The sequence below is a fragment of the Sarcophilus harrisii genome, chromosome 3, assembly GCF_902635505.1.
Source record: "Sarcophilus harrisii chromosome 3, mSarHar1.11, whole genome shotgun sequence".
In the NCBI taxonomy this organism is placed as follows: Eukaryota; Metazoa; Chordata; class Mammalia; order Dasyuromorphia; family Dasyuridae; genus Sarcophilus; species Sarcophilus harrisii.
In genome coordinates, this window is record NC_045428.1 from 500,964,972 (window position 1) to 500,979,841 (window position 14,870).

Sequence of the window (14,870 nt, forward strand, 5' to 3'; positions counted from 1 at the left end):
CATAGTGCTATAGTAGTGGTATTGGTGATAATGGTTTGGTAATTCTGTTAACCATCTTTCTTCTATTTCAGGAAGCCCCCTGACTGAACGAAATGTCACAGCACCCAGTTGCTGTGTGTCATTTGCAGCTACTGATGTGAGATCCCCAATATATACTCATGTGGTTGAGAATACAGACTCACCTGTTTGGGATTTTCAGCAGGAAACCAGGTATAGACTTTTACTGTGTAGCCAACACACAGTAATCAGTGCTTCCTTATAGCATGGAAGTGTGGGTTCTTAGAGCTAACTTTATAATGGAGCACAGTGCCTGGCAGGTCCTGCCAAGTAGGAATGCCTCTGAGTATAGGCCTAGTAAAGGGCAATATGTTTATCATAAAAGAACTCACCTACTTTGTTTGGAGAGTCTCATCACCAGAATTGGCCATAACTGATAATGGTTTTGGCCACTACAATTCACAGAGACCATGTACTAAAGGTATCATAAGAGTTAATAAAATAAAGGAAATAACTATGCCAGTGAAATCACAAGTCTTTGAATATTAAAGTTTAAGACTAGAATATCTCTGAGGTGCAAAGATTTTAGAATCTTGGAAACTCATTGACTTACAAGTGGTAGAGGAGTAATTTTCAGGCCTCATTTTCATGTTGTCCTTTGTTTTACTCCTATCAGGCCATTTTACATAAAAAGAATAATCTCACATACTATTGCAAACTACCTTTTATGATGGTACTTTCTTCTTTAAATGTCTTTCTTAAGAGAGTAGAAAGAAAGCTTCATAGCTACATTGTCCAACCAAAGCCTCATTTTGAGCAGTTCCCATCAGGGAGAGTTCTTCCTTTGTAATATGATCAACTCAGATCAATCAATTCCCTAAGACATCAGGTAGCATAGTGGATAGAGTGCTGGGTCTAGAGTCATAAAAGCCTGAGTTGACATATAGACACTAGCAGTTTAACTCTGAGCAAGTCATTTAACCAGTCTGCCTCAGTTTTCCAATTGTAAAACATTATAACAATAGCATTCACTTCCCATGAGATAATAATTGTAAATAGCATCTAGCACAGTGGCTAGAACATGGCAATACTATGTAAATTGTGACTTATTCCATTCTCATTTTCCTCCTACTGCCTACAGAAAGAGAGTGAATGAAGCATCTGTAAAATACTGTGTGCTAGGTACTGTGCGAAGTTCTGGAGTTACATAGAAAAAGAAAAACAATACCCAACATCAAGAAGTATATATCCTAATGATTAATAAATACATATTAGATGTCTTACAAAGCAGATGAACAATAACCTTAGGGAGGAGACAAGAAAGCCTTTTAGCTGAGTCATGCAGGGAACCAGGGATGCTAAAAGACCAAGGTAAAGTCATTGTAAGCACAAGAGACAACCAGTACAGAAGCACAGACATAGGAAATGAAGCATCATTTTCAAGGAAGAGCAAATTAATTGGATTAGACTCTATAGTTTATGAAGAGGAATAAAGTAGAAGAAAGCTAGGAAGGTAAGAATGGATTTTATGATTGAACCTAGAGATAAAAGGGAGTCATAAAGTCCATTGAGTCCTCTAAGAAAGTAGTTTCAGAGCTTTGTGGTGAAGTAAAGAAAATCTTGAAATAGAAAGCAAAATTAGAAGGCTATTGCAATAGTCCACATGAGAAAAAGGAATGTCTCAATCAGGCTTGTGGCTGTGTGACTAAAAAGAACGGGCCAGATGTGAGAGATGTTATAGAGGTGAAAACAGCAAGCTTTGGTTACCTATTGGATATTGTAGAATGAGTAAAAATGAGTCAAGAATGACACTGAGCTGACTAGGAAGATAACATGCTATCAACAACACAGGAAAATTCTGAAAAGGAGAGGTTTGGTGGGGAAACTTTTTTTGTTTTGTTTTGAATCTGTAAAATTTGTGATGTTTATGGGCTGTTCAGATCAAAATGTCCAATAGGCAGTTGGTAATGTGAAATTTAGAGTTCCAGAGAATAATTAGAGTCAGTTATGTAGATCTAGGAATCATTTGTGTGGAGACTATAATTGAAGTTAGAACAGCTAATGCAATCTTAACAAAGGAACATAAAGAAAAGAGACCTCAAGATACAACCTTGGAAGGCATATACATTTAGTGGACTTGATCCAGCAAAGGATACTGAAAAGGAATGGTCATTTAGATAGGAGGAGAACCGAGAGAGAACAGTTATAGATACCTAGAATGGAGTGGTTATCCAGGGATAACTGATACTTGTTTGCAAATGCTGCAGAAAGATTAAGAAAGATAAGGATTGAGAAAAAGCCATTAGATTTGGTGACTGAGAGATCATTGGCAACTTTTTAAATTTAAATTTTTTACTTTTCCCCTTAATTACTTGTAAAAATTATTTTTAACATTCATCTTGTAGAATGAGTTCCAAATTCTCATCCTCCTTCCTACCTCACTGAGAAGACAAACAATTTGATATGTTAAGTGCAGTCATAAAAAATATTTTCATGTTAGTCATGTTGTGAGAAAAACAAGAAAAGGAAAAGTTTGCTTCAATTTGCATGCAGACTGACAATTTTTTCTCTGAAGGTGAATCCCATCATAAATTCTTCAGAATTATCTTGGATTATTGTATTGCTGAGAATAGCTAGTTCATTCACAATTGATCATCATACAGTATTTCTCCTATATACAGTGTTCTCCTGGTCCTATTCATTTCACTTTGCATCAGTTAATATGTCTTTCCAGGTTTTTCTGTCAGCATCCTGCTCATCATTTCTTATAGCACAGTAGTATTTCACCACAATCATATATCACAAGTTGTTCAGCCATTCCTCAATTTTTAGTTCTTTGCCATAACAAAAAGATCTGCTTTAAATATTTCTATACATATAGGTCCTTTTCTTTTTTGTTTTTTATCTCTTTAGTATATAGACCTAGTAATGGTATTGCTTGGTAACACAAGGGAATGCAAGGTTTTATAGCCCTTTAGGCATAGTTACAAATTGTTCTACAAAATGGTTGAATCAATATGCTATCATTTGCATCAGTAAATTTAGAGAGAATAATTTCAGTTGACTGATATGATCAGAAGCACAATGTTTAGAAGAGAGTGAGTGGAAAGGAAATGTGGGCACTAATTGTAAATGGCTTTTTCAAAGAGTTTAATCTTGGAAGGGAGGAAGAATTTAGATTGATGCCTAATGAACAATATCGAGTTGTATCCATGGAGCTATTTGGATTCATTGATAAGTCTGACTTCTGCAAAGCACAGACATTATGGCCAGCACTGAGCAACAATGTGAAGATGCCCATCATGGTTTGGGTATTTGGAAGGCCACTCTGGGCAAAGTGAGTAATATAGTGAAACCTGCAGTAGATTTAGGATACCTCTACATAGGACAGTTGACTTCTTGAAAAGGTCATCCATTTCCATTTTAGACATCCCTCACTTGTTAGAAAGTTCTTGATTATGTTTTAAAAGGCATTTGTGAATTAGTTGGTGAGTTAGTTGAAGTAGTATAAGGTCCCTTCCATTTTAAGAACCTGTAATTCTTTTTACAAGTTTAGCATTTTCTTATTTCATTTTCCTAAAACAACCTGTGTTGCTTTTGTGGAAGAAAAAAGTACAGTCATAGGAATAGAAAAGGTTTGGGGTGTTTTATTATTGTTGTTGTTGTTTTATGCTCACCAGCATAACTATTTGTTTAATGTTCAAAAATAATCCTTGAAGTGTGCTCTCCTTGGCCATTGTATCCTTTTCCATTCTTAAAGGATTCAATTCAGTAAATAATTCAGTAAAGGAGATACAAAATGCTCACAATTAACTATGATACTAGAAAGAATATGCTAAATATACAAGGGCAATTCCAGACAAAATGTTGATATATTTGATTAAATCTGATTTTTTTCTTTAGAAACAGATGGAATTCCTTTGTTTCATTAAATGTCCATCTTCCATGGAAAAAAAATTCTCAGCTTAGCTGGGTAGTTTATTCTTGGCTGCATTCCAATAATTAATAAATACATATTAGATGTCTTACAAAGCAGATGGACAGTAACCTTAGGGAGGAGACAAGAAACCCTTTTAGTAACCAGGGATGCTAAAAGACCAAGGTAAAGTCATTGTAAGCACAAGAGACAACCTTTCGGAATATCAAATTCCAGACCCTTCGATCCTTTAATGTTGAGGCAGCCAGATCTTGTGTGACCCTTATTGTGGCACCTTGGTTTTTGAACTGTTTTTTCCTGGCTGCTTGTAGGATTTTTTCTTTAGTCTGAAAATTCTGAAGTTTGGCCACAATATTCTTTGGAGTCTTTATTTTAGGGTCTTTTTCAGAAGTGTTCAATGGATTCTTTCCACGTCTATTTTACCTTCCGGTTCTATTACTTCTGGGCAGTTCTCTTTAATGATTTCCTGTAAAATAGTATCTAGGCTCTTTTTTTATCATCATAATTTTCGGGTAGTCCGATGATCCTTAGGTTTTCTCTCCTAGATCTATTTTCCAGATCTGTTGTTTTTTCTAGTAAATATTTGCCATTTTTTTCCAGTCTTTCATTTTTTTGGTTTTGCTTGACTGATTCTTCCTGTCTCAATGAATCAGTCATTTCTATTTGTTCAGTTCTGATTTTTAGTGTGCTGTTTTCTTCATTAGCTTTTTTTTACTTCTTTTTGTATATGTCCGATTGAGTTTTTAAATGAGTCATTTTGCTCTATGGAATTTTTTTCCATTTCACTAATTTTTTTTTTTTTTTATAATGAGTTATTTTCTTTCTCCAATTCACAAATTCTGTTTCCCTGAACTTCTTGGGAGTTTTTTACCTTTTCCAATTCGCATTTCAGGAAGTTGTTTTCTTTTTCCACTTTATCAAATTTTTTTTTTTTTTTTAGTGAGTTATATGTCTTTTCTGTACTCCCTTGCATAGTTTCTCTTTCCTTTCCCCATTTTTCTTCTAGTTCTCTTTTAAGGTTTTTAATAGTCTCTTCTAGGAGAGCCTTTTGTATTGGGGACCAACAATTGTCTGGAGACTGTCTGCTATTAGTCTCTTCAGGGTTGAAAAGCTGTTCTCTTTCTGAGTAGAAACTATCAATTGTCCTTTTGATTTTCTTACTCATTTTGTTAAAGCCTGTAGGGTCTGCCTTCAGGGCCAGGAGGTTACCAGCTTCCTCTGCAGAGCAGTGAAAGGTGTATGGACGAGCTGCTTAGGTACTGGAGTGCTCTGAGAAAGAGTTCCCCACCCAGAAGTAACTCAGGCCTGAGGGCAGAGCTGGGAAAATGCCCTGCAAAGAACCTCCTCTGTGTGAGATAATGACTGCCCTGGGGCTAGACGCTGAGCAGTCAGAGTTTCACTACCTCAAGTCAAATCCTGCCCTGGGGCTGTGGGTATTAGCAGTTGAGCAGTGAATGGATTTGAAGTGTTTCTGCTCCTGGAAGCACAGTCCTGTTGGGGAAGTTCTATTGCCCCAGGCCGAGCTCCCACTGTGCTGATTAGAGGCTGCCCAGGCTGTGCCCCCCCTGCCGAGCAGGTTTGTAACTGCCCCTGCAAAAGCCCCGAACTTCAGGATGTGGCTGCAGGGCTGCATTTCAGTCTGCCTGAGTCACTTCTGGGTTTGAATAGCTACAGCCAGATCTTGTTAGGTTCTGGCGTTTTTTTAGAGTATCCTCTGTTCCAGGCTTTAATTTCTCTGCCAGTTTACTGCTTTGTAATCAAGGCAGAGCAGTTAGCCTATAGCAGAGTGGTCTCTATAACTTCTCTAGCCACAGAGATCACCCCCTCCCCTGGTCTGCTCAGGCCGCTAGTCTGTTCCTGGCCCCTCAGGTCAAACCTTTCCTGGCGGTCTTCCAGATTGACTTCAGCTGGTAAGTTGTATGCTTCTGATCTTCATGAGTTTAAGCAGTAAAGAGCTATTTCTGAGGCTGGATAAAATAGTTGGTTATGAGGGGAATGAGAGGAGCTTAGAAAGTCGCCTGTGCCTTCTCTGCCATCTTTAGATGCATTTTTGGATGAGTTCTAACAGAAATGTCCAGGGATGAGGTGATGGGAGCCACCATGACAGCTTGACTTGAGACTTAGACCCTCAAATATATGACAGAACTATTAAGATCTCCCTTCCAATACTTCCAGGACTCTTCCCCCCACCCCACCCCAGGCTCCCACCACAATGAAATTCACTTCCCCACCCTTGACTCTGGAAGAAAGAATATATTTGAGAGGGAAAGAAAAGCTTTGCCTTGTTTCCTAATATGAGATAGAAGATATCCAGCAAGATATCGTGGAAGAAGTGTAATGCCTAAGCTGAGTCATGAAAGAAAGGAGAAAGCAATAGAATAGCAAGTAGTCTTTGTTGAATCACTGAGCAAGTAAAAAGCAGTATAAAATATGGTGGGAAGATTATGTGAAATCATATTGTAATAGGTCTTATAGATTAGGACCAAAAGTTTACAGTTTATCAGAAGTTTATTGAATAGGCAATGAGTTGAAAATAACCCAAGAGTAGTGTGATACTACTTGAGCATCAGATAAAGAATGGACTTAGGAGAAGAATGACTAATAGTGAGAAGACACCATTGGAGGAAATGTGAACAGTATTCCAGGAAGTTGGTACATTGAGTTTAGAACTGGGAAGGATATTCATCTTGTCCAACTTCATTGTTCTACTTATTTCACTTTGTATCAGTTAATATGTCTTTAACCAAAAGAGAGTAGAGGGCCTGCTCAAGCACAAAGAAAATAATCGAGCACTCTCTGACCCCAAAATTCAGTAATCTCTTCATTGTCCCAGTTGACCCCTTATTTATATACACATGATAACAAGAATTTTTTTTCTACAGGTTATCCAAAGAACTTCTACTGGACTCCCAACAAACCCTGGTCTTCAAAGTTTGGCATAAAGCAGGTATCAACTCTCTTCATATTTTGAATCTCTCTCTTAAGTGAAACTAGTTAACCTGTCAACAATCTGAAAGTCACTTTCTCTTTTTTAATCAGAAGACACTCTCTTGGAGAGTATGATAATCAGAAAAAAAGAAACATGTTAGAAGTGAATTATAAGGAAAAAGAAGTTATTTGGTGTCCTCCAGTCGCATCAAAAAATCTCATAGTTGGAATGATTTTAAAGAGCATCTGATATTAGTCAGAATACAATACAGCTTGGAGTCATACAACCACAGACTCAGAATGTCAGAGCCTAAAAAGACAGTCAGTCTATTAATAAATATTTATTAAGCATGTACTATGTGCCAGGCACTGTTCTAAGTGTTAGGGATATAAAAAGAAGCAAAAGAGAGTCCCTGCCCTCAAAAAACTCACAATCTAATAAGGGAGACAGCATGCAAACAAATATATACAAACAGACTTTATACAGGATGAATAGGAAATAATTCACAAACAGGAGGCATTAGAATTTTAAGATTAGAAAGGTTTTCTGTAGAAGATGGTTTTAATTGGGACTTAAAAGAAACCAGTAAATGAGGAGGGAAAATATAACAGCTGTGAGGGACAAGTCATAGAAAATGCTTGGAGCCAAAAGATCCAGTAACTTGTTTGCAGAACAGCAAAGAGACTATTATCACTGAATTGAAGAAGACCTGAGAGTAAAGTATAAGAAGACTAGAAAGGTCAGGGGGAATAGGTTATAAAGGGCTTTAAACATCAAAAAGAAGACTTTGTATTTAATCCTAGAGGTGTTAAGAAGCCATTGTAGTTTATTGAATAGAAGTTGTGACAATAGTCAGACCTGCTCTTTAGGAAAATCACTTTAGCAGCATAATGAAAAGTGCTTTGAAGTGAGGAGATATTTAAAGCAAGAAGACTTACCAGAAGGCCATTACAAGGGTCCAAGCATGAGGTAAGGAGGGCCTGAACTGAAGTGATGGCAGTATCAGAGAAGAGAAGCAGGTAAATTTTAGAAATGTTATAAAGGTTGAAGTCAACAGGCTGTGGCAACCAATTGTATATGGGAAGGTGAGAGATAGTGAGGACTCAAGCCTGGGGACTGAGGAGATGATGGTAGCTTCTTCTAGGGTAGGATTTAGGGGGGAAATAATGAGTTCAGTTTTGGATATGTTGAGTTAAGGTATCTACTGGACATCCACTGCAAGATGACTAAAAGACAGTTGGAGATACAAGACTGGGGTTAGTAGAGAGGTGAGAGTAGAATAGGTAGTTTTGAGAATCTTCAGCATAAAAATGGTAATTAAATCCATGGGAGTTTATGAGATCTCCAAGTGAAGTGGTATAAAGGGAGGAGAAAAGAAAATGGGAGTAAAACTCTGTGGAATACCTATGGAAAAATGGCATGCTAGATGAGCATTCAGCAAAGGAGCCCGAATAGGACTGACAGGAGAGAAACCTGGAGAGAAGAGAGTGATCAACAATGCCCAAGACTACAGAGAGCTCAAGACTAATGATATTTGAGATGCCATTAGATTTGGCAACTAAAAAATCATTGGTGACTTTGAAGAGAGCAGTTTTGGTGAAATGATAGATTAAAAGCTGGATTGGAAGGGGTTAAGAAAAGAATGAGATAAAAGAAAGTGAGGTACCAGTTGTAATTGCTTTGTTGAGAAATTTAGTACAAGGAGCAAAAGAGAGAAAGGGTGAAAGCAGAACTGGATCAAGTGAAGGTTTTTGGAGAAGGAGAAACACATGAGTGTGTCTACAATGAACAGGGTAAGAACTAGCAGAAAAATATTGAAGATAAATGTTAGTTTGTCGATTGGACAATGACTGAACAAGTTAAAGCATATGATTGTGAATGAAGTGTTTTTGTGCTATCTGACATGATGAGGGACGGGCATGGTTTCAGAAAAAATATTGCAAAATCTCTGAAGTGATGCAAAGTAAAATAAGAAGAACTGAGAAATCTTTCTGTATAATAATAGTAATGTTGTAATGATCAACTATGAAAAATTTGACTCCTTTCATTAATACAGTGATCCAAGAGAAATCCATAGGACTTAGAATGAAAAAATGCTATCCATTTCCAGAGAACTGCTGAACTCTGAGTGCAAATTGAAGTGTAATTTTATTTTTTCTCTTTTCTGCAATATATGGCTAAAATGGAAATGTTTTGCATTATTTTACATGTGTAATTAATAATATATTGCTTGCCCTCTGAATGGATAAGAGAGGGGAAGAGGAAAGGAAAGAATTTGGAACTCAAAATATAAGAAAATAATTAAAAAAAAAAAAAAAAACCTGAAGTGATAAGAGTAGGGGTGCCAAAGGGGACAATCTTGAGGATACATGATGGATGAGACATAGTGGATTTTTTTTTTAACACATTAACATTAGCTCTTAGAAATAATGTTAAACAGGTAAGTGAGCTCTCATTATCCAATAATCATTTTTACCCTTCTTCCTAAAAATATGTCTATTTCCCTCAATCTCTTCCCAGTCAAAATCTAACAATTATCTACCCTTATTGTCTTATTTCTTCACCTCCCACTCACTTCTCAAAGCCTTGAGATTTAGCTTTCTATATCCACCACTCTTTCAAAACTGTCTTCTCAAACATTACCAGCCTTTGTGGAGTTTTCTAAAGAATTATTTTATTTTAACAATCATTTTTTTAAATTTTGAGTTCCAAATTCTCTCCAACCCTCCCCTCTTCTACCCACTGAGAAGGCAACATAACATCAATTATACATGTGAAGTCATGAAAAACATTTCCATATTAGCCATATTAGTTGGAAGGAGGAAAAAAAAACCAAAAAGGAACAAAAAATGAGTATGCTTCAATCTGTACTCATTTCATATCTCTAAATTTAGATAACTGGCATTCTGTCTTTTATATCCTTTGTATATATATTCCTAGAAGTGATATTGTTGGATCAAAGGGAACTAAACTTGATTGGTTTTTTGTTGTAGTTCCAAATTTATTTTTTTTGGAGCCACATTACCAAGTTTCACTAAAAACTTAGATGTAAAAATTCAAAGTAATCTAAGAAAGTCAAAGAAAACTTGAAATAAAGCTATTGATTGCTCATCTTCGAGCCATGTTGATAAAAACAAAATGATAATACAATCTAAATAAATTTAGAGATTTAATGCTATACTAATCAAACTACTTTACAAAGCTATATAAAATAGTAACAATTCATTTGAAGGAATAAAAGGTCTGGAATTTTAAGGTAAATAAGGAAAGTTATTTCATTAAAATAATAGAATAGCCCTTCTAGACCTCTAGTTACACTATAAAGTAGTAACCATTAAAATTATTTAGTATTGATTAAAAGATAGAGAAATAGGAAACAAAAATAAATCAATAATCCAGCATTCAGCAAATCAAAGATCTTAAAGTATTTGGGATAAGATTCCTAATTTTAAATGGACTAATGGGAATGTTGAAGAGCAGTTGGCAAAGAACAATTTAGATATGAATTGATCCAATTATTCTGGAAAGCAATTTAGAATTATGTTTTTTAAAAACTGACTAAAATGTTTATAATCTTTGTGATCCAGAGATTTCATTGGTGGGCATATACTCTAAAAGACATAAAGGTCTCATAAATACCAAAATATTCACATAGAAGCACTTTTTTTATGGTAGCACAAAAAGACTAAAAACAAATTGATTATACATTCATTGAGGAATTGTGGCACACAAATGTGGTATTAAAATGTAGTGAGGAATGACAAATGTGAATTCAGGAGAACACTATAAGAATTATCTTAGATTATTATCATAGATTCAGAGTGGAAAGGAACCTGTCATTTCACAGATAATGAAACTGAGGCCCAGGGGAATCATGTGATTATGCCAGGATCAATTCAGAGAGTAACATAGCTAGGATTGAACCAGGCCTTCTAACTCAGAATTTCCCATTGGATAGTGCTGTCTTTTTTTCTTGCATTAGAAAATAACCTCATGAGCATCATTACCTTTTGCATGTTCTATCAGCACCTCTACACTGGAATATTTTGCACGATTTATTCCCTATTTTCAGGAACTCGAGAACCATCTAGAACCAGATAGTTCTGGTTCTGGGGGGTAGTATCCCCCCAGATAATTCCAATGTTCTTTAATTCCAATGTTCTTAATTAATTAATTAATGTTCCTTAATTCCAATGTTCTTTCTCCTAGATGATGTTTCTGCACAACCACATTTAGGATGATAATTCTCATCTTCTAGAATAAGAAACTAAGAAAGTGGGTCAGCCAAGTGATGGATAGAACACCATTCCTGAAGTCAGGACCACTTGAGTTTAAATCTGATCTCAGACACTTAACACTTTCTAGCTGTGTAACCCTGGGCAAGTCACTTAACCCCAATTGCCTTTTAAAAAAAAAAGAAAGAAAGAAGAAAGTTAAAACTGGGAGGTTCTTTATATCATAAAATGTCAGAGCTCGAAGAGACCTTAGAGAATGTTAAGAAGTTGAATAGCCCTTAGAAATCATCTACCTCAAGCTTCTTGTTTTGCAGAATAAGAACAAGTCCATACTCATTCTGTATCTTCTGCCTTTGGCTGTAATTTTTTCAGAGATGACCAGACTTCTGCTTAGGGAAGTTTCTAAGAAGTTGACTAAAAAAGATCCTTTGGGCTCAGGAATGGTCTTCCAAGAAGAGGCCTTGAAGACACAAGAATTTCCAAAGGAATTGAGACATCCAGAGATTTGGGTGTCTATTTTGGTTTTTTCTTCATGAAGCCAACAAAACCTAGGCCTTTGCCCGTTTGTTTCCTACTAAACAGAAAGAGGGGTTAATAGGAAAAGAAGTCTTTGATTGCCCATCTCTCATGTTAAGTCTATCTTCCATTCTTCAAAGTCTTTGAACTTTGTTACTTGAAATCTTTGATCTTATTAGCCATAGTTCACTTGCCCATATTACTCCTCTCCTCTCTCTCTCTCTGCCGCAGATGTGGAACGGGTGATCGGCTTTGCCTCTGTGGACCTTTCACCTCTTCTTTCTGGATTCCAATTTGTTTGTGGCTGGTACAACATTGCAGACTTCAGTGGACAATGCCAGGGGCAAATTAAAGTTGCTATCTCCCCTTTGGAAAGCATTATCCATCTTAAAGAAGAAAGACTAGCAAGGCAGGGGACCAAGGTCTCTGAATTATCAGTATGTACCCTGTTTTGCTCACCTAAACTTGCTGATTGTAACATCCACCACATGTCCTTTAGGGGCTGGGGGTGGGGGGAGGGAGGGGAGCAGGGCAGGGAATAATTCCTTCCCTCAAGAAGAATCTATAATTTAAATCTGAAAAAGATCTTAGAATATGGGAGGCCAGAATTGGAAGATGCCATATATATCAGCTTTTCTCATTTCCCAGAAAGTAAACTGTGGCCCAGAGAGATCAAGTGATTATCCAAGGTCTTTATTCCTACTGGGTCCTCTGGGGATGGGTAATTAGGAGAACTTCATAGAGAGTTATATTGAATATATCAAGTTGAGGAGATGATTATATCACACAAGAAAAAATGATCTTTTATCTTATTTCTCCTTCTTTTAGCAGATTCCAAAGTATAGTCCATTTTCCTTCTTTGCCTCTGCATTTCCCAGTTGCATGGGAAGATATAACCTGGCTCAGCCAATTCATGGATGTTCAAAAGATATTAATGTGTCTTCTCCTAGGAGGTAAGTAAAATGTCTTGTTAACAAGGCTTAGGAAAAAGAAGTATAATAATTTGCAATTTCTGTTATTGCTTTGTGAAAAGAGAAATATAGAGACAGATCAACCAACTGGCTAAATGATCCATTCAATGCTGTAATTTTAGGATAAGGTGTGGGGGGCAGGGAGAGGAAGGGCCTTGTAAACTTGCAAACTTTGTGAACTACAGAACTCAACATTTCAGTTTCAAAAAATGCCCTCTTTGCTTTCTGTTCCTTTCTGTTCTGTTCCATATCTAAAAACAGTCAGCAGCTGTGTTTTAAATACATCTCATGACCTTTCCCCCCCCCCCCAAAAAAAAACCCAGGCATCAAGCCAGTTTGTGAAAAGGAATGCATCTATCCACTCAGCATTAGACACTTAATCAGAACTAAGGCATGTTTTACCCAATAAAAGAGTAGGAGACCATATTCAATTTACTATCTCATCAGCTCAAGAATAGACCATCTACATTTCTTTCTAGCCATTTTCCACCTACCTCAAGATAGGCACAATTTTTTACATAAACAGAATGTCAACCAGAAAGAATCTTACAATCTAAAGTGTCAAAGCTACGTGTCCTTAGAACATAATAATATTAGATCTCAAAAGAATTTTAGAACACAAAATGACAGAGCTGAAAAGGAACCATGAAGGGTAGGGAAAGGAATCTGGCATATTAATAAATATTGACTAGAACATAAAATGTTGTAACTGGAAGGGAACTTAAAACATATTACAAGAGTTGGAAAGGGCCTTAGAGTGTGAAAAAACTTGGAAAAGACCTTAGAGATTATTTAGTTCGACTTCTACCTTTTACAGAGAAGGAAACTAACCTCAATAGAACTAATTTGTTCAGAATCATGTTACTAGATAGTAAGACTATAATAATAACTCTCATTTCTGTAGCATTTGATCAAGTTTTGAAAAAAGTCTAATGGGATGGGAAAAATAGAGCGGTATGAGCATCATAATATAGATGAGGAAACAAATCAGAGAGCAGAAACGTCTTCCCCACTGTTACAAAGCTTGTGAATAATTCACAGAAGACTTTAAGATCCTTGGCTTCTTATCTCCTTGCCAAATGCTTTTTATAGCTGATATCTGCCCATTATCACAAGAGGCTTCTGGTTTATACTACAAAGGAAAGAGCTGTTTCCCCACTACCCAAGAGCCATCATTCTGAGTCTCAGTTTTCCTCATTTTCACATGGAAACATTTGTGTCTCTATATCACTGAATTGTTGTGAGAAAAACTAAATCTTCAATTCATTTATGATTTAGTGTGAGAAAAGATTATTTCTCTTATATTCATAACTAATTATTCAATCAGAACCAAGATTTTTCCACTTTTCTACTTTCTCATCTAGAAATCAACCAGTGTGAGAAATCTCCCTCAAAGATTTACCCAGGCCAAGATCTATCAGACAGTAAAAGAAATTCTAAGTGTAGGCTAATGGGTACATTTCTGCTCATCATGTTATTTCAAGCAAGTTTGGGAAAGTGTTGATTCTCCCTTTTGCCAAAGAGATGATATGGAAATTGATGTCTCTTTGACCAAGATTTGGGTGATCCAAGTCAGAACCCCAAGACCCTCATTGTAATATATTCCATCCTCTCATGATAATATTTATTGTCTCTAATTGTTAAACAAGCAGAATTGATTGTCATCCTCAAGAACAACTACTGTTTCAAGATCATATAACCTGTGAGTCTACCACTATGAGGAGTCTTTGGTTTAAGAGAAATAGCCAAATGACCATCGTATTATTAATAAACATGCTGGTCTTATTAATAAAATTACCCAGAAACTAAGGAGCTCAAACTTTTCTAGTGCCACATTTAGTTTTTTATTGCCTAGTAGTTTTCACTTTGGTTAAAAGTTCTTTGCTTTTAAAAAAAAAAATGGAGGCTTCTGGGAAGATGGTGAAGTAGATTGGTAAATTTCAAGCTCTCCTGATTTCTCCCACAAATAGAACAAATATGTGCCTCAGGGCAAACATCGGCTGGTGAAAAAATCTAGAAGACAGGATATATTCAGTAGACGCTAATCCTCTCTCATCTTTTCTATAATGTATATGAAAATTTTCACTTCAAATGTTGTTTAGAAAGGGAAAGGGAATGAACGGAAAAGAACCTTAGAAATCATCTAATTCAAGGCCCAGAATTTTAGAGTGAAGTCAAATTAGACTTGGAGAAGTAGGTATCTTGCCCAGGGAGTAACTCAGAAGTAGACAAGGCAAAATGTCGATTAGAATCAGGACTTCTGACTACAGTGTTGTCTTTGCCAT

At 36.3% G+C, this 14,870-nt stretch overlaps 1 protein-coding gene across 12 annotated transcripts in view; it reads left to right on the forward strand.

Moving 5' to 3' along the window:
• The window catches only part of C2CD3 (C2 domain containing 3 centriole elongation regulator), a 148,953-nt gene that overhangs the window by 111,611 nt on the left and 22,472 nt on the right, over positions 1–14,870 (forward strand). For 9 of the 12 annotated variants that reach the window (XR_004233249.1, XM_031961420.1, XM_023499725.2 and 6 more), the window contains 4 exons: positions 72–210; positions 6,817–6,881; positions 11,846–12,051; positions 12,443–12,567. Coding sequence is in view for 11 of the 12 variants with exons in the window: in XM_031961420.1 (XP_031817280.1) it covers positions 72–210; positions 6,817–6,881; positions 11,846–12,051; positions 12,443–12,567 (535 nt within the window). In the remaining variant the exon portion in view is untranslated. The remainder of the gene's footprint in view (positions 1–71; positions 211–6,816; positions 6,882–11,845; positions 12,052–12,442; positions 12,568–14,870) is intronic. The other 3 variants (XM_012545348.3, XM_031961419.1, XM_023499723.2) reach the window with 3 other exon arrangements.